Source organism: Dipodomys spectabilis, unplaced genomic scaffold (genome assembly GCF_019054845.1).
Source record: "Dipodomys spectabilis isolate Male_0828 unplaced genomic scaffold, ASM1905484v1 ptg000669l, whole genome shotgun sequence".
NCBI lineage: Eukaryota > Metazoa > Chordata > Mammalia > Rodentia > Heteromyidae > Dipodomys > Dipodomys spectabilis.
The window spans coordinates 5,736,761-5,753,539 of NW_024871346.1; the positions used below are offsets into that span (position 1 = coordinate 5,736,761).

Genomic DNA, 16,779 nt, shown 5'->3' on the forward strand with positions numbered 1-16,779 from the left:
TGCTACTTGGACCCCAGCCTCAGTTCCTTCTCCTTTGTTTTCTACAGAAACCCTTGGGAGAGCAGTTTCGAAAAGAAGTTCACATTAAGAATCTCCCCTCACTTTTCAAAAAAGCAAAGCCAATGCAGGAGACAGAGGTGCTGGACAGTGACGGGGGCAGCCTGGCTACCATCTTTGAACCCTGAATCAAGCTGTTGGGCATCTTCCTCAGCCTTTGTCATCTCTTCTTCCCTCTGTAGCTAATCTCTAGCCCCTCTCACAATGCCACCTCACTTTGCACCGTGATCAGCCTGGAGACACACCCAGGTCTGGAGCAGCAGAGAGGGCCCTGTGCAGGGCCCCAGTAATTCTACAAATGTATCAAGAGAGAGATTTAGGGCTTTCTGTTGAGGTGTCCCAGGTAGTTCCCATTCTACTTGGACTTGTGGCTTTTCCAAGAAAAGCTAGAGCAGAATGGCCCTTCTCCTCAAGCCCTTTGCCCCCACGCAGAGTGGGAACTGGGGGTGCTGTGCCCAACACAGCAGCTTTGCAGACTCACAGAGGCTCGACCCTCAACTCCTTGTGCCAGTTTTTCCTGGACCACTGCTAGTCCTGCTGAGCTCTGTGCTGCTGGGCTGGCGGGAACCCTTCCCCACCCCCATGGGTATGTCTGGATTAGGTGCTAAGTGCTGAACGCAATTTGGCCAGTTCTCTCATCTCGGTCTTGGGCAAGAATCTGGTCACCTGATGGAATCTATATTACAAACTATTGCTAAAGTCCGGGCACAGTGTCAAGCATACCTCCAGGGACCAGGGCTGGGCTTAGTGCTAACATCCTTCTTAGAGCTCACATACTTGCCCTTCTATGAATGACCCTCAAGCGTTTCCCCAGCCTCAGGGTCTACTCAGGCATAAAAGCCATAGTACCCTACTCTGTTACTAGGTCACTGTCATCCCAGACCAACTAGGCTTACATCTGTGACAAGCAGCTAGCAAAGCCACAGTTCCCTGGGACTGCTTCAGTCCAGGTGCCTTTAAAAAACCTCATGGTCTTTCAGGTCCCTGATCTCTTTCTTTTCTTCAAGATCCATTTCCAAAAGGAAAAAAAAAAAATGCTTTCCCATAGCAACTGGGTGTGGGACCAAGCCTTGAGTATGATATAAAGTAGGCTTGCCATACAGAAACCATAGGGTACCATGTACTCCAGAGGCTGACCATCTAGGTCCTATGAGAGGTCAGTGGAGCTACTGCTCCTAGCTGGTCCAGGCTGCAGCACAGTAACACTAAGAAGAGGCAAGCTGGAAAACGGCATGGGAGTGTCACACTGCTGTGTGCTACACAAGTCTGCCCCTTCTTCCTATCTAGTGCACAGGTCTGTTTTTTTGATTGTGAAGGTAAGCTCAAGATTATTTTCCTCCAAACTTGACAGCTGCCTACTTGGTTTGGTTGGGGCTGTGGAGGGTATAGCTGTATTTATTACCTTGTAATATTTTGGACATCCTGTGATTTCATGCTAGATGTTTTCTATTGTTTATAGAATCTTTTTGTAGAGATGTGAACTAAAACACATCTGCATGTCAGTAAAATATCAGTTTCACATAGAAAGGGCCTTCCTTATCTGCCTTTTTCAAACAACAGTGAGATCTGTAAGGCTTAGTTCTTCAAGAGCATCCAGTTTAAGGGGGGCTAGACAGGAAGAGCTAGGCCTGCTGTTAAGCTATCTGAAACTGTGACAGATTTGTTTATCCAACTAGACCAGCATCTCACTGTGGCTCCCAGGCTGGCCCAGACCCTGACAGTCTTGTCTAAAAAGATTTGCTGTTCTTTATACTGTGTCAGCACCATGACTGTTAAGGACAAGCCCCTACCTTCTTACTTTCCCTATGAGAAACCCCTGATGCCAGGAGATAGGTGGAATGGCTCTGTATCTTCCTAGAGTTTGGCTGCACCCCCAGAACCACCTCAATTTGGCCTTTCTCAGAAGACATGGACTCAATGTGCCACTGCTCTGAGGAGAAAAGCCCCATATTTTTAGAACAAGATAGCATCTGGACATGAATTTATTTACATCAGAGGCCTTACAAAGGCAAAAGTCTCATTCTGTGACACATTTAACAAAATGTATTGATTGAAAATAAAGCTGGAATTGGACATCTACACACTGGGTACAGCAGTCCTGTAGGGCAGTTCAACACCCAGAAGCATCTGAGCACAGCCATCCTAGAAACTCCAGTGCAAGCCTTAGTCCATCTGAACAGCATCTAGCTCATCCAAGAACCTCCGACATTTGGCCATCAGAATCTTGATAGCTTCACTCACCAGCACATCTGGTGGCAACACCCCTGTGGATTCGACTGAAACTGGGACCAAAGAGACACTTTAGCTTTAGGAAGCTCCCTCCCCAAGTTACTCAATTCTTTCTGGAAAGTAAGCTGCAGCACCCCCTCCCTGCTCTAGCTATACTCACAGATGTAATGGTCTCTGACACGGGCAAGCCTCACAACCTTCTTCAGCTTCTCATTCCGGAAAATTTCTCTGCTGAAGGTATCTAACCGAGGATTGACAACTCTGGCCACCTTTTTACCTGATGAAAACAAACCATGTTACAATGTCACAGTCTATTAGAAACCAAAAAAGCAGCCAGGAGCCAGGTACCAGTAGTTCATACCTGTAATCCTAGCTAAGGCTGAGACCTGAGGATCATAGTTCAAAGCCAACCCAGGCTGGAATGTCTGAGCCTTTTATCTCTGTTTAACCACCAGAAAACTTAAGAGGTGGCTCTGTGTTTCAAAGTGGTAGGTCACTAGCTTTGAGCCAAAAGAGCTCAGAGACAGTGCCCAGGCCCTGAATTTAAGTCCAACACACCCCACCCCCTCCCAAAAAAAGACCCAAAAACCTTTGCTTCTTCCTGTTACCTGGGAAATTAAGTCCTGACCAGAATACCCCAATAGTATACCTTGTACTTCCTGCACCTCAATAACACCAGGTGAGAAGCACCGGCTCAGTTCATCAGCTGCCTCCCCTTCCACGGGCTCAAGCAGGGTGATGTCTGGCAGGAGCCTGTAACTAGCTGTTGCCACTGGGGAAAACTTAGCATGATCTTTGCCTAGAGAGAACAGAGAATCCACCTGTGAAAAACCAGTCATCTCTAAGCATTCTGCTCCTTGGTCACACTTGCACTGCTGCCATCTGGCTCCCCACTCCCTACATCGGGATAGGACAGGCCCACAGGATCCTCACCAATGCCCTTGACACAGTGCATGAGCAGGTCAATCTCTTGGCCAGGTCGCAGCTGAGCAATGAGGATGTCGTCATGCACTGGGCGGATAGTGCCCTCTGGGAAGACATCAGCCTGGTTTCCCAAGGGGACCCATGTCATATGCCTGGTATATACTAGAAGGAATCAAAACAAGAGCACATTGGCTAAAGTAGCACTCCTCAGCAGGTGGGCCTTCTTGCTCACACCACTGCTCACCTTTATGGTTCACATAGAGTTCATTGGGGTCAGAAGAGTCTTTAGCAGCCTGGGGGTTCCGGGTACACCTAACCTGCAGTCGGAACTGCAGTGTGTCTATCTCTGTACCTTCTTCATCTCCTGTACAAATGGAAGACACAGCACCTAGTGAGCATTTGAGTGCTAGGCACTGCTTAAATCTTCACAAACTGCTGGTGGCTCATGGCTGTAATCCTACTCAGGAGGCTCAGATCTGAGAATCATGGTTCAAAGCCAGTCCGGGTAGAAAAGACCATGAGATTCTTTTTTTTGTTTGTTTTTTGTTTTTGGTTCCGGTCATGGGGCCTGAACTCTGGGCCTGGGCGCTGTCCCTCAGCTCTTCAGCTCAAGGCTAGCGCTCTACCACTTGAGCCACAGCGCCACTTTCTGGCTTTTTTCTTTTTGCTTATGTGGTGCTGAGGAATCGAACCCAGGGCCTCAGGCATGCAAGGCAAGCGCTCTACCACTGAGCCAGCCCCAGTCCATGAGATTCTTATCTCCCATTAACCACCAGAAAGTGTGAAGTGGTGCTGTGGCTCAAGCAGTAGAACATTACATTGAGCTGAAGAGCTCAGGGACAGTGCCCAGGCCCAGAGTTCAACCCCATGACCAACAAAAAAAGCCAGAACAAATGTTCCCATAGAGAAAAGAGACCTACTGGAAGACTGTTAACTTGCCCAAGACCACAACAGTGATAAATAGCCCAATTCTAGAATGTACTTTAGAGCAGAGTTCTAACATTTTTCTCTGAATTTCCTTTACCTTGGTTCCGATATTCAAACAGACGAGGATCGGCATGAATGGGAATGAGCCCCAGGCGATGAGCAAGGATCTCATCTTGGACAATGGATGTGTTGTTGTACACCAGAACTTTTTCCACAGCCATTGTAGGCACCTGTCCAAGGAACCAGAGTCGTTGGTCTATAAAAGCCCAATCTGCTATCCACCCATTCCTCCATCTTCTGAGCTAAGGACACCTTCGCAGAAGAGTTTTATATAAAGCTCAAATCGCAGGAAATCTTAAGTTGTAGGAATGACAGGGACAATTTTGGGGGAGTGGGGAAAGCGTGTGAATTCAGGGCATCCAGTTCATTTTCAGACTCTCTCAGCACTTGAGCCATGCCCTTTTGCTTTTTAAAGTCATTTTTCAGATAGAGACTGGACTTGAACTGTGATCCTCCCATCTCTACCTCTAGAGTCAATAGGATTACAGCCCGTGAGCAAGCATACAGCCAAAGGGGTTTAGACAATCTTACAATTGATATTCTAGTTTTCCCCATGCAATTCCAGCCTCCCCTCCGTGTCTATTAATACCTCAGCCAATAGAATTCTTCGAAAAGCATTGGCAATGGCTGCATCGATTCCCACCATGTCGAACTCCAGTGAGTCTTCATCCATATGTACCACATCCACACGAAAATTCTAGAGGGACAAAGTGTGAACCCATACCTCTTCACAACTATCCCCTGGGTATCTAATTTCCTTAGCATACTGACGTTCACCCCGCTCCCAAACCTTCTTTGCCTATGTGACCCTAAGATATTCTTTCTTCTTCCCCAGTCCTTGAGAGTCTCCCTTGTTTTGCTATCCATTCATTGAGCCTCTATGCAATATGGTTCATAACCAAACCAGCCAGGGCTCTTCCATACTGCAAAGTTTTCTTACTAGATGCTGCGTGGCACTCACTGTTCATCTTTTTTTTTTTTTTTACACCATTTCTACTACATGGTTTTACCATTACATTCTGTTTGTTTTTGTCAGTTGTAGGGCTTGAACTCTGGGCCTGAGCACAGTCCTTGAGCTCTTTGGCTCAAGACTAGCACTCTACCACTTGCGACACAGTGCCAATTCCGGTTTTCTGGTGACTTACTAGAGATAAGAGTCTCACAGACTTTCCTGCCTGGGGTTGGCTTTGATCCTTAGATCTCAGCCTCCTGAACAGCTAGGATTACAGGTGTGAGCCAGAAGCACCAGCTTCATTACTATGGTTTTTGTCTGACCTTTTTTTTTTTTTTGTCGGTCATGGGGCTTGAACTCTGGGGGCCTGGGCTCTTCAGCTCAAAGCTAGCACTCTACCACTTGAGCCACACCACCACTTCCGTGGTGGTTTATTGGAGGTTTATTGGTGGTTTATTGGAGTCTCTCGGTCTTTCCAGCCCAGGCTGGCTTTGAACCCTGATTCTCAGATCTCAGCCTCCTGAGTAGCAAGCCATGAACCACAGGCGTCCAGCAGTCTCTGACCTTTTTTTTCTTTATTGAAACACAGTATCATTATGTAGCCAGGCTGACCTCAATCTCATGATCCTCCTGCCTCAACCTCCTAAATGCTGGATTGCAAGCATGTATCATGACACTAGCCTGACCTTATTTCAGACATATAATCTGGCCTGTAGACTTTTCCACGCAGGAAATAATGCCTCATCATTGCCTTTTCCTTGAGCTCAGGGTCTGAGTGCTGTCCCTTAGGCTTTTTTTGCTTATTTATAGCAGGCATTGAGCATACATCTCCACTTCTGGATTTCACTGGTTAATTGGAGATAAGTCTTAGCTGGCTTCCAACTACCATCCTCAAATCTCAGCCTCCTGAGAAGAGCACCAGGTTATATTCAGTGCCAGGCAGGCTCCAAACCACTTTTCCTTTATCAGTAAATACTGATACCACTATCCAACAGAATAGATCCCCAAACCAGGTTATTTTATTCCCTCCACCTCAACCAAAGCAATCACAAGTTTACCTGTTACTTCCCCATACTCCTTCCGCTCCTGTCCTCAACTTCGGCTCCTACGTCAAATCTAACAGATACACTGACAATGTATAACCACCCTCAAATTCAGACAGCAAATCTCATCATTCCTGCTTAAGAACTCCTCAGGAGTTCACGAAGCCTTTCAGTGCCTAAAATACACTCCTCCTATTTCCCTTCCACTTAGCCACCATTCTGGCAGTAATGAACTACTTGAGGCGAGCCACCTCCCTCACGAACTCTTAAGGCGCTCTTTCAGTCTAGGTTACCAGCTTCTGCGGGTGCTCCTAACCTCTCCCAACCGTCCTCGCCGCCGTCAACCGTCTTCTGATCCTGCAATGATCTGTTTACACCAGACATCCCCCGGTTCGCGTCGCGGCAGGAACTGGGTCTCACCCGGCTGGAGCGGGCGGCGCGGCTCCCGCGCGCGGCCCAGCGCGGCCCAGCGCGGCCCAGCGCCCCCGCCGCCCCCGCACGCCGTCTCGCCGCACGCCCAGCGCCCCCCGGGGCGCCGCCGGCCCCACCCACCTTCTCGAAGCGGTCCTGGTCCCAGGCGTCGTCGTAACCCGAATAGTTGCCGGGAAAGTCGGTGGTGTGAACCTAGAGCAAAGAGGAGGTCTGTCCGCGAAGGGGCAGTGAGGCCGGGGCCGCCCCGACTCCGTTCTCGCCCCCTCCCCTGAACGTACATTGCGAACCCCGTATTCCCCTAAAATCACGCGGTTCCGCATCTCCTCCACCGCCTGGGCCGCCGCCATCTTCAACTTTTCCACGAGCCTGAGACCCGGCGCGTGCGCGCTCCCAGCCCCCGCCGTCTCCGTGACGACGCTCCGCCCCCTGGCGTCCCAAATATCGCGATCCTTTGTTCCGTTGGCGTCCACGTCCCCGACTTCCGGAGACCACTTCAGGCCAAACATCCGGGTTTCTCCCCTTCGCGTTCCGGCTGGCGGTCCGTCTCCCTTACTCCGGCGGCGTCCCTCGCCCAGGCCCGCGTCGCCCATTCTTCCTTCTGCCCGCGAGGCTGGCACCGGCTTCGGCGACGGGAGCCCTTGAGGGACATGGCAGCCTCAGCCGCGCCGGCCGGCGGCGCTCGAACCGGAGCTGGCCCGGAATGGTCAGGGTTCGAGGAAAACATCCAGGTAATGGTCCCCAAACTCCGGCTGCCCGTAACCCAGTCCGGCGGCGGCCTGAGGTGAGCCCGGAATCTGCTCCGCCGGCAACACTGGGGTCCCCCGCCCTCCAAGTCAGGGGAGCTGGCGCTGCCCTGAGCGAGCAGGGCTGGTGTGTAGCCAGCGGGCCCGGGGCCCTGGACCGGCCGCTTCGACGGAAGCGGGCTCTTACTTTCCGGACAAGTGGGGGCGGGGAGGGCGCTTCGGGGGTCGGGCATGGCGGGGGGAAGCCGTGCGGGGATCCCCTGGCACCCGTTCCAAATACACGGTGTGTGCACCATTTTATTTGGGGCTTTGGAGAAGGCAAAAGAAACGCTCACTTTCGCAACTCTTTGGGGCTTGATAGGACAAACCGGATTGAAACATGAGTGGAAAACAAGTAGTAGGTTTCCTGGGAGAGTGCCAAAGCTGGCAGCCCAGGGTCCCTGGGAGCCGTGAGGGGGAAGAACATGGCGTGATCGGTAGTGATTCCAAGCCATGTCCTCAGCAGTGCAAGAACAAAGCCCCAAACCCTGGGATGAGCGGAGGACTTAGCGGATGGAACAGAAAGGTGCTGCACTCTACGAGCCGTTGTCTTCCCAGGGTGGGGGCTCCGCTGTGATTGACATGGAGAACATGGATGACACATCAGGCTCCAGCTTCGAGGATATGGGGGAGCTGCACCAGCGCCTGCGTGAGGAAGAAGTAGATGCTGATGGCGCTGCTGAAGAGGAGGAGGATGGGGAGTTCCTGGGCATGAAAGGCTTTAAGGGACAGCTGAGCCGGCAGGTGGCTGATCAGGTAAGCAAGACAGAATCCCTGCCGTGGAAAAGTGAATCTCGACGTGTCCTGTGTTCCTTTTGTGTGGGTGCTGGTCCCAGGATTTAACCCAGGACCTGGATACTATCCCTTTAGCTCTTCTGTTCAGGGCTAGTGTTCTGCCACTTGAGCCATAGCATCACTTCCAAATTTTTGCTGGTTAATTGGGGATAAGGGTCTCACAGACTTTTCTTGTCTGGGCTGGTTTCAAATTGTGCTCCCCTTAGCCTTCTGAGTACTAGGACTACAGGCATGAGCCACCCACAACCCAGCTGTGTCCTATGTTCTTGAGTTGGTGCTGATGATGTTCACCTCAGTTAATCCAGTTAGAGCTATGGAGAAATGTTAACATAAAGTAGGTAGCAAGGTCTAGAACCAAGAGTCTCATAATACCCACCTCCCTCTCGCTTCAGATGTGGCAGGCAGGGAAGAGACAAGCCTCCAGGGCCTTCAGTTTGTATGCCAACATCGACATCCTGAGACCCTACTTTGATGTGGAGCCTGCCCAGGTGCGAAGCAGGTGAGGATCCTTTTGATAGCAGTTTTCCTTGTACCTCATACCTAGTCTCCACCCAGATTACAACCAAATACCAAGTCCTGAGCTCTGGTATACTCCATCCCTCCCCCTGCAGCCCCAACAGTAAGAGGGCTGAGAATGTGGCTTAGTGGTAGAGTGCTTACCTAGCACGCATGAAGCCCTGGGTTCAATTCCTCAGTACAACATGAACAGAAAAAGCTGGAAGCCGGGTCTGGGAAGGTGGCACAGTGGTAGAGTGCCTTGCCTTGCATGCATAAGGCCCTGGGTTCGATTCCTCAGCACCACCTAAGCAGAAAAAGCCGGAAATGGCACTGTGGCTCAAGTGGTAGAGCACTAGCCTTTGAGCTGAAGAGCTGAGAGACAGCGCCCAGGCCCAGAGTTCAGGTCCCATGACCGACCAGAAAAAAAAAAGAAAAAAGTTGGAAGTGGATCTGTGGCTCAAGTGGTAGCAAAAAGAAGCTTAGAGACAGTGCCCAGGCCCTGAATTCAAGCCCCAGGACTGGCAAAAAAAAAAAAAGAAGAAAAGCAAAGAAAAAATGAGTAACAGCCAGGCCTTGACTTCTACAATCTCCAGCTTAGTGTGGTCTCCACTCTCATCTCTCCTCCCCCAGGCTTCTGGAGTCCATGATCCCAATCAAGATGGTCAGCTTCCCCCAGGTGAATAGGAACAACGTCTCAAAGGGAGCGGGGAGGGAGCACCAGCTGAAGCCTGAAAAGGCATAAAGACGAGACGGGCCCTGCCCCCTCCAGCCTGAGTGAGTTGTTCATTCACAGAAAATCGCAGGTGAACTCTATGGGCCTCTCATGCTGGTCTTCACGCTGGTTGCCATCCTTCTGCACGGGATGAAGACATCTGACACCATTATCGTAAGCCGGACAGGCCTTGGGGTGGGGGTGGCTGAAGTAGGTTGAAAGCTGGTAGAGCAGGGCAGGAGTAGCCCCTACAAAAGGCCCTGGGTGAAGCTGAGGTCTCAGGACTCCTTTTACTAAGTCGAGCCTTCACCCCCACAGCGGGAAGGCACCCTGATGGGCACAGCTATTGGCACCTGCTTTGGCTACTGGCTAGGTGTGTCGTCCTTCATTTACTTCCTTGCCTACCTGTGCAATGCCCAGATCACCATGCTCCAGATGTTGGCACTGCTGGTAAGGAACCTGGTAGGGTGGTGGGCAAGGGTGGTCATAAAAAGAGTAGCTAGGATAGGACTTGGGCTGCCCCTGGGCCTGGATTGGGAGGAGTAAGCCAAAGGACCATCTGTTTACCAGCGGCCTCCTGAGGGCCAGAGGCCGCCCACCCTCATGATTTCTTCTCCGCCGTCCTTCTCCACAGGGCTATGGTCTCTTTGGGCACTGCATTGTCCTGTTCATCACCTATAATATCCACCTCCATGCCCTCTTCTACCTCTTTTGGCTGCTGGTGGGTGGGCTGTCCACCTTGCGCATGGTAAGTGGTCCACCCCCACTGAGGGCTCTTGGATGGTCCTGCCCTGGTTTGGGAGTACCTACCCTATCCCTCACTTTAAAACCAGGCCCTCTGAGCCATATTCCTATGACCCCAGGTGGCAGTGTTGGTGTCACGGACCGTGGGCCCCACCCAGCGGCTGCTCCTGTGTGGCACACTAGCTGCCCTGCACATGCTCTTCCTGCTCTATCTGCATTTTGCCTACCACAAGGTGGTAGAGGGTAAGTGGCAGGAGGCCCTGCACGGGGAGAGTGGTGAGCGAGCGGTGGGGCAAAACAGCGGCTGCTCAGAGAGCCTGCCTGGGGGGGGGGGGGTGGCCAGCCAGCTCACCCACTTTCCATCCTCCTTTCAGGGATCCTGGACACACTGGAGGGCCCCAACATCCCACCCATGCAGAGAGTCCCCAGGGATGTCCCAGCCGTGCTCCCAGCTGCCAGGCTGCGGGCCACTCTGCTCAACGCCACAGCCAAGGCTGTCTCAGTGGCCTTGCGGTCACATTGACCCCGCCTGAGACCCTGGGCCAGCTCTGTCCCCCTGCCGCAGAGTGGAGGATTAAAGGACAGTACTGAGGACGTGTCTTGTTGATGTGGTCTGTTGTGCCACTGAGCTGTAGCCACTTAAGAACCTCCTTGACACCACCAGCGCCTTCCAAGGGCACAGGGCCAGAAACTCCTGGCCAAGACTGCAAGACTTTGCAGCCAGTGCAGAAAGTGGGTCAGCTCCTCCGAGACCCCTCACCTCCTCCCCCTTCCTCCCTCTTCCTTCCCCTCCCCCCTTGTCTTGCTAAATATAGACTTGGTAATTAAAATATTGATTGAAGTCTGGAACTGAAGCTCCTGTTCCAGTGGCTCTCCCTGTCACCCTACTTCCTAGATACATTCCTGTCAGCAGCCGTAGTGTCACGTTCTTTCCTTCTGTTAGGCCCCCACCCCAGCAAAATGAAGGTAGGACAGACAGACTCCATAGAGCACCAGGAGAGATGGCTTACAGAACTGCCCCTGAGGGCAAGGGGCATCAGACCCAGGGAGCCACGGGCAGGCCTCAAGCACAAGAGCCATCAGCCTGAAGGAAGAGCTCAGCAAGCTTGGACATACTTCGAAGTCTGTAGAGCAGTAACAATTGGACGCGAACTTCCAGACTAAACTCCAGGTTATCACTAGGACCTTATGCGCCTGGGCCGTTGTGAAGCTCACACCAGAAGCCAAATTTGCCTTTGCCTTTGTTTTACTGTGCCCAACACCCTCAGGAGTGCTCTCCTTCCTCTTTTTTTTTTTTCTTTCTCTTTTTTTTTGCCAATCCTGGAGCTTGAATTCAGAGCCTAGGCACTGTCCCTGAGCTTCATTTGCTCAAGGCTAGTGCTCTATCACTTGAGCCACAGCGCCTCTTTCAGCTTTTTCTGTTTATGTGGTGCTGAAGAATCGAACCCAGGGCTTCATGCATGCTAGGCAAGCACTCTACCACTAAGCCACATTCCCAGCCCTCTTTCCTCTTTAAGAATGCTATTAGGTTGGGTGCTGGTGGTTCACGCCTATAATCCTAGCTACTCAGGAGCCTGAGATCTGAGGATTGTGGTTCAAAGCCAGCCCAGAGGAAAGTCCATGAGACTCATCTCCAATAAACCACCAGAAAACCAGAAGTGGTGCTGTGGCTCAAGTGGTAGAGAGTTCACCTTGAGCTGAAGAGCTCAGTGCTCAGGATGAGTTCAAGCCCCATGACAGACCCCCCGCCCCCCCCCCCAAAAAAAAAGGTGCTGTTAGTGCTGGGAATGTGGCTTAGTGGTAGAGTGCTTGCCTACCGTGCAGGAAGCCAAGGGTTGGATTCCTTGGTACTACATAAACAAAAAGCCAGAAGCAGTGCTGCCGCTGCAGTTGATAGAATGCTAGCCTTGAGCACAGAGAGGCTTGGGGACAGAGCCTAGGCCCTGGGTTCAAGCCTTAGAACTGGCACACACAAACACACAAAAAAGTTTGTTTGGCATTACCCTATAAAGTGTGGGTCAACAGCATCTAGCGAGTAAGGGATCCCTCTTTTGCCCTGTATCACATCGTTGAATTTTTTTTTTTTGCTATACTAGAGCTTGAGACCTTGATATGGCCAGGCCAGCACTTTGCCACTTAAGCCACACCACACCTGCAACACTTTTTGCTTTCCAGTTTTATTTAAATAGGGTGTCACTTCGGTATGCCCCAGCTAAAGAAGGCCTGGCTTTTCGCCGGGGCTGCTCTGGAGCCTCCGTCCTACAGATGTGCCTCTGGCGGCGTTTCCGTTTTGGCGGCTCTTGAATGGGTGATGTGCCTCGGCCTCCCGAGCAGTGAGATGACAGACACGAACCCTACCGGGCTTCCGGAGACAAAATTCTAATCACTGTGCAGTGTAGCACAGACGGCTCGGGGTCCCCCGATTCTAGAACCCCTTCTGACAGCTGACCGCGAGGCAGGCGCAGCGAGGGGCGGGCGCCCGGACCCGGCGTGCGCCCGCGGTGCCACCTAGACTAGGGTCGGATCTTGGGGCGCCACGGGCCCGGCCTGCAACGCCTGCAGCCCCCGGTGGGTGTTGCCACCTTGGCGGGGAAGCCCTCGCGGAAGGAATCCCCACGCACGCCGCGAGCGCGTCACGGGCCTCGGGGGCGGGGCGGGGCGAAGCGTGGACTCCAGGGCCTAGGGATCGAAGGTCCACACCCCCTTCGGGACGGGGAGCCACGGGAGAAGGGGCGGGCGCGCCCCCGCCTCCCCCCCGAAGCCAGCCTGCACTCACCCCGCCGCGCCCCGGCCAGGCCGCAGCCCTCTACCGGCTCCCCGCGGCCTCCGGCCCCGCGCGCGGGGCGGCCGTCCCCAGGATCCCGGGGCCGCGCGGGCCGGCTGGCGGGGCCCGGCCCCGGCGGGGGCGGGGCGAGCGCCGCTGACGCTGCCGTTGCCATGGGAACCCGCCGCCCGCCCGGGCGCAGGAGCTGAAGCCTGAGCTGCCGCCCGCTTCGGCTCTCCTCGCGAGTCCGCCGCCGCCGGGCCGGGGCGGCCGGGGAGCCGGGCCGGGAGAGAACGGGGCGGGGGCGCCCCGAAAGGGGGCCCCGGTCCTCAGCCGACGCCCCCGGGCCGCCGCCGAAGCCCGCAGGGACGAGGACCCGCGGCGGGCAGCGACGCCCAGCCTCCGGCTCGCGCGCCCCCGCCCGCCGCGCAGACACGGACCGCACGGCCCGCCCCCGCCCCCGCGCCGCGCGTTCCCAGCCCGGCCCGCGCCCTCCGCGCCTCGGCCGCCCGGGCGGGCCCGGCCCCCGGCCCCGGCCCCGGCCCCGGCCCCGGCCCCGGCCCCGGCGGTCCTCGCCGCCGCCGCCGCCGCCGCCGCTGCCGCCGCCGCCGCCGCCTCCGCCGCAGCCGCTGCCTCTGCCTCCCCCTCCGCTCCGTCCTCGACCCCAGCCCCGGCCGCCGCCCCGGCCCGGGCCCCGCCCGCGACCCCGGCCCCGGCCCCGGCTCCGGCCGCCCAGCCGCGGGCACGATGCTCCCCAGCTCCATTCAGATTTCGGGGGAGCCGCTGTCGGGCGCCGAGGTGCGGGACATCTGCCGCGGCCTGCGCGACAACGCCGTGCGCCTGCTCTCGCTGCGCGGCTGCCGCCTCTGCGACCGCGACTTCGGCCGCATCTGCCGGGCCCTGGCCGGGGCCACGTCCCTGGCCCAGCTCAACCTTAACCTCGGCGTCGTGTCCAGCCCCAGCCGCATCAAGCAGCTGGCGGAAGCCCTGCGGACCAACCGCTCCATCCAGTCCCTCTTGTGAGTGCACCCCTTCGGAAGGGGGTCCCGGCCGCCGCGCCCTTCTTCCAGCGCCCCATCTCCGCACCATCCTGCCCGAGCACCCCTTAGCGCACGCCTCATCTCTGCCCCTGCCGCCGCCGCCGCCGCCTCGCGTGCCTTCTACCCCGTCTTTCCACGCGCAGCCCTCCTCCCTCTTGTGGCTGGAGCGGGGGTGCAGAGCCGCTTCGTTCCCGGGAAATCGAGCGGCGCTCTGCCCCCTTCAATGGTGCCCACGAGCCGCACACCCCTTCCAGCGCCTCCTCGCACCATGCCCGGATCCCAGCTCCTGCTCCAGAGAAGAGAGCAATTCCTCTCCCATCTTCATTCTTCAGCATCTGGAATGTTCATTCTTCCCAGGTGCCTCCGGAGAGGCCCGAATTTCCTGAGCAGGTAAGGCTGACGGTGACTCCCGCTCTCTCTCCTCGCCCCACAGCCTGCATGGAAGCCCGCTGACCGACGCAGGCCTGGCCCTGCTGAACCCGGCTCTGGCCCTCCACCCTGCCCTCGTGGCTCTCGACTTGGGGGACTGCATGCTGGGTGACGAAGCCATCAACCTCATCTGTGGCCTCCTTCCCCCGGATGGAGCCAAGTCTGGTGAGCAAGCGCGGCTGGAGGCATGGGTGGAGGGGCCTGGATGAAAGCTGAATGCAGAGGGAAGGGGGTGTGGCCGGAGGTGAGAACTCCAGGCTGTGGTGAGAACGTTTGTCCGTTTGTCTGTGGCTTGCCCTTCTCGAGAAGGAGGACTGGGGACTGAGTGGGGTAGAGACTCCAGGGTCAGGCAGGGGAGGCAGAGGTCCTCCAGAGCTCTATGGCTGGGAGTGGAGTGGCTCCTAGTCAGTAGGGACACCCCAGAAAGGAGCTGAAGGAGGGCCTAACCATTCCTCCCCTGGCTTCTCATGTGCTGCTGCCCAGGACTAAAGGAGCTAACGCTGAGTGCCAACCCTGGCATCACCCCTAAGGGCTGGAGCCGTCTCGCCATTGCTGTGGCCCACAGCTCCCAGGTCCGCGTCCTCAATCTGGATTACAACCCTTTGGGTGAGCTTGAGACGATCTCCTTAGCTTCTCACTTCCTCCCATACCCTATCTAAGAATGACTGACCACCGGTTGCCATGGCAACCCCCCCCCAGAGGGTATGGCAAGAGGATTCGAATAAGAGCCCCTAGAGTCTAGAGGTGACAGAGGAGTCCCCCTGCAGTGGCCAGCAGGCAGGTCAAAGCACCCCTGGACCTCACCTGCTGCACCCCACTACTCACTCTCCAATCACAATGCTTCCTCCTTGGCTACCACCAGGGGTCAGGGGTCAGGGATTCCTGGCCAGGCTCTTAGGGCTTCGGGAGCTGCTGAGCAAGGCCTATGCATGAACACAGGTGAATGTGTGTGTCTGTGTGTGTGTGCTGTCCCCACAGGTGACCATGTGGCAGGGATGCTGGCTGTAGCTGTGGCCTCGAGCCGCACACTAGAGGTCCTAGACTTGGAGGGCACAGGGCTCACCAACCAGTCAGCTCAGGTGAGAAGCCATCATGGTGTGGGGACAAGCCAGGTGATGGGGTGGAGGTTAGTCAGTGTGTCCAGGGATGTACCTACAGCGACAGGCCGGGTCAGAGCTACCACTGAGATAGGTCCTTCCTTTTCTGTATTTCTCGCCCCACCACCCAGACCCTGCTGGACATGGTAGAAAACTATCCAACCGCTTTGCGGAGCCTGGTGTTGGCTGAGAACAGCATTAGCCCAGAGCTGCAGCAGCAGATCTGTGACCTCCTCTCTGAGGGGGAGGAGGAGGAGGAGGCGGCAGGAGGAGCTGGCGACACGCAGGAATGGGAGAGAGGGCGGGAGCCAGCCGCCCACCAGAAGAGCAACAGCTCCTGGATGTGCCCCAGCGGTAAGAACCTGAGGGTTGATGAAAAGAAAAAAAGTCTGGAAAATTCCAGGCAAGGGCGAGTGGGTGTGGGAAACTTAGGCTGTGTCTCACCTCTCATCTGTCTGAGGAGAGTGGAGGCCTAAACTCCCCTCTGCCTTCCACAGACCCCAGCTCTCAGATGGTGCTAATGACGTCAGGACTAGGGGACAGTCTGTTGGCAGAGACTGAGATGTGACCTCCACTCGGGCTTCCGTGCACCCTCACACTTGTCCGTGTGTGACACCCAGCACCCTCCTTCGGATGACAGGGAAAGACACTGGGGCTTGGGGGGGTGGGGGAGGGGGAGTTGTGCCTAGGGCTCTGGCAGCTCCTGGCTCTGATGGGAAGCTCTGGAAGCTGTGAGTAGGCAACTGTCTTGGGCGGCAGTTGAACCCAGGGCATGGCCTCTGGACTTGTTAGCAGCTGTGGCTGCAACCCGCTGGCTCGGAAGAGATTTTATGAACTCCATAACCTGGCGTGTGGCTGTGGTCACTGGGGATGTCCAAGGGGAGGAGCTGGAACTACCACTAACCGCCACCAGGGGGCAGCACCACCCCGCAGCCTTGCCTCCAGGCAGCTTGCACTAGACCCAGGCCAGCTCTAATCTGGGATTCCTGGTGATACAGCCACATAAAAAATGGCAACTATAGCCTTCTAGAGCTGGGCTGGACCAGACCCTACCTCAGGGGGGAGGCGGGAAATCATCTGAGGTGTCCTTGCTTGCCCAGAATAGTGGGAGGAGGGGAGCCTCTTTGGCAAAGCCTGACCCGGACACTCAATGGGGAGAGGAGAGGGATGTCCATTAAGGCAAATCAGGCCATACCAGTAAAATAGTTTTATTTGATTTTAAAATAGTCGTTATTGTGAAAATTCCCCAAAGCTGGGAGTAACAGTCTAGAGCCAACGTTAAGAAGGGGGCCAA

The 16,779-nt window shown here is 55.3% G+C and overlaps 4 protein-coding genes across 4 annotated transcripts in view; 3 read left to right on the forward strand and 1 right to left on the reverse strand.

Moving 5' to 3' along the window:
• Nucleotides 1-2,136, forward strand: part of Xpo5 (exportin 5) — a 39,506-nt gene extending 37,370 nt beyond the window's left edge. Inside the window, exon 32 of the mRNA XM_042671852.1 lies at nucleotides 48-2,136. Within this exon, the coding sequence (XP_042527786.1) occupies nucleotides 48-185 (138 nt within the window). The 3' untranslated portion in view covers nucleotides 186-2,136. The remainder of the gene's footprint in view (nucleotides 1-47) is intronic.
• On the reverse strand, nucleotides 2,022-7,005 carry Polr1c (RNA polymerase I and III subunit C). Its single transcript, XM_042671853.1, has 9 exons — nucleotides 6,903-7,005; nucleotides 6,745-6,816; nucleotides 4,787-4,894; nucleotides 4,235-4,367; nucleotides 3,455-3,574; nucleotides 3,220-3,372; nucleotides 2,936-3,085; nucleotides 2,447-2,563; nucleotides 2,022-2,339 (listed from the first exon to the last, which is right to left on the reverse strand). Exons 1-9 carry the CDS (start codon nucleotides 6,969-6,971, stop codon nucleotides 2,221-2,223), a joined length of 1,041 nt encoding a protein of 346 aa, XP_042527787.1. The 5' UTR covers nucleotides 6,972-7,005; the 3' UTR covers nucleotides 2,022-2,220.
• Nucleotides 7,006-7,122: 117 nt separating this feature from the next.
• Yipf3 (Yip1 domain family member 3) lies at nucleotides 7,123-11,001 on the forward strand. Its single transcript, XM_042671983.1, has 9 exons — nucleotides 7,123-7,352; nucleotides 7,965-8,162; nucleotides 8,594-8,700; nucleotides 9,330-9,375; nucleotides 9,493-9,585; nucleotides 9,730-9,861; nucleotides 10,046-10,159; nucleotides 10,275-10,398; nucleotides 10,530-11,001. Exons 1-9 carry the CDS (start codon nucleotides 7,272-7,274, stop codon nucleotides 10,676-10,678), a joined length of 1,044 nt encoding a protein of 347 aa, XP_042527917.1. The 5' UTR covers nucleotides 7,123-7,271; the 3' UTR covers nucleotides 10,679-11,001.
• Nucleotides 11,002-13,666: 2,665 nt separating this feature from the next.
• On the forward strand, nucleotides 13,667-16,323 carry Lrrc73 (leucine rich repeat containing 73). The gene is made up of 6 exons (XM_042671988.1): nucleotides 13,667-13,938; nucleotides 14,393-14,553; nucleotides 14,872-14,994; nucleotides 15,367-15,467; nucleotides 15,617-15,839; nucleotides 15,983-16,323. The coding sequence occupies exons 1-6, from the start codon at nucleotides 13,667-13,669 to the stop codon at nucleotides 16,051-16,053; spliced, it is 951 nt and encodes a 316-aa protein (XP_042527922.1). The 3' UTR covers nucleotides 16,054-16,323.
• The last annotated feature ends 456 nt before the right edge of the window (nucleotides 16,324-16,779 follow it).

What these genes read in the sequence shown, in the direction of transcription:
- Lrrc73 (XM_042671988.1), top strand. Translation starts at nt 13,667, where the DNA reads ATGCTCCCCAGCTCCATTCAGATTTCGGGGGAGCCGCTGTCGGGCGCC. An exon ending in CGCTCCATCCAGTCCCTCTT is followed by an intron (nt 13,939 to 14,392) that starts GTGAGTGCACCC and finishes CTCGCCCCACAG; the next exon opens with CCTGCATGGAAGCCCGCTGA. An exon ending in CTCCTGGATGTGCCCCAGCG is followed by an intron (nt 15,840 to 15,982) that starts GTAAGAACCTGA and finishes TGCCTTCCACAG; the next exon opens with ACCCCAGCTCTCAGATGGTG.
- Yipf3 (XM_042671983.1), top strand. Translation starts at nt 7,272, where the DNA reads ATGGCAGCCTCAGCCGCGCCGGCCGGCGGCGCTCGAACCGGAGCTGGC. An exon ending in CCTGCCCAGGTGCGAAGCAG is followed by an intron (nt 8,701 to 9,329) that starts GTGAGGATCCTT and finishes CTCCTCCCCCAG; the next exon opens with GCTTCTGGAGTCCATGATCC. An exon ending in CTACCACAAGGTGGTAGAGG is followed by an intron (nt 10,399 to 10,529) that starts GTAAGTGGCAGG and finishes TCCTCCTTTCAG; the next exon opens with GGATCCTGGACACACTGGAG.
- Polr1c (XM_042671853.1), bottom strand. Translation starts at nt 6,971, where the DNA reads ATGGCGGCGGCCCAGGCGGTGGAGGAGATGCGGAACCGCGTGATTTTA. An exon ending in GCACTGTGTCAAGGGCATTG is followed by an intron (nt 3,086 to 3,219) that starts GTGAGGATCCTG and finishes TGTTCTCTCTAG; the next exon opens with GCAAAGATCATGCTAAGTTT. An exon ending in TGTCAGAGACCATTACATCT is followed by an intron (nt 2,340 to 2,446) that starts GTGAGTATAGCT and finishes CTTTGGTCCCAG; the next exon opens with TTTCAGTCGAATCCACAGGG.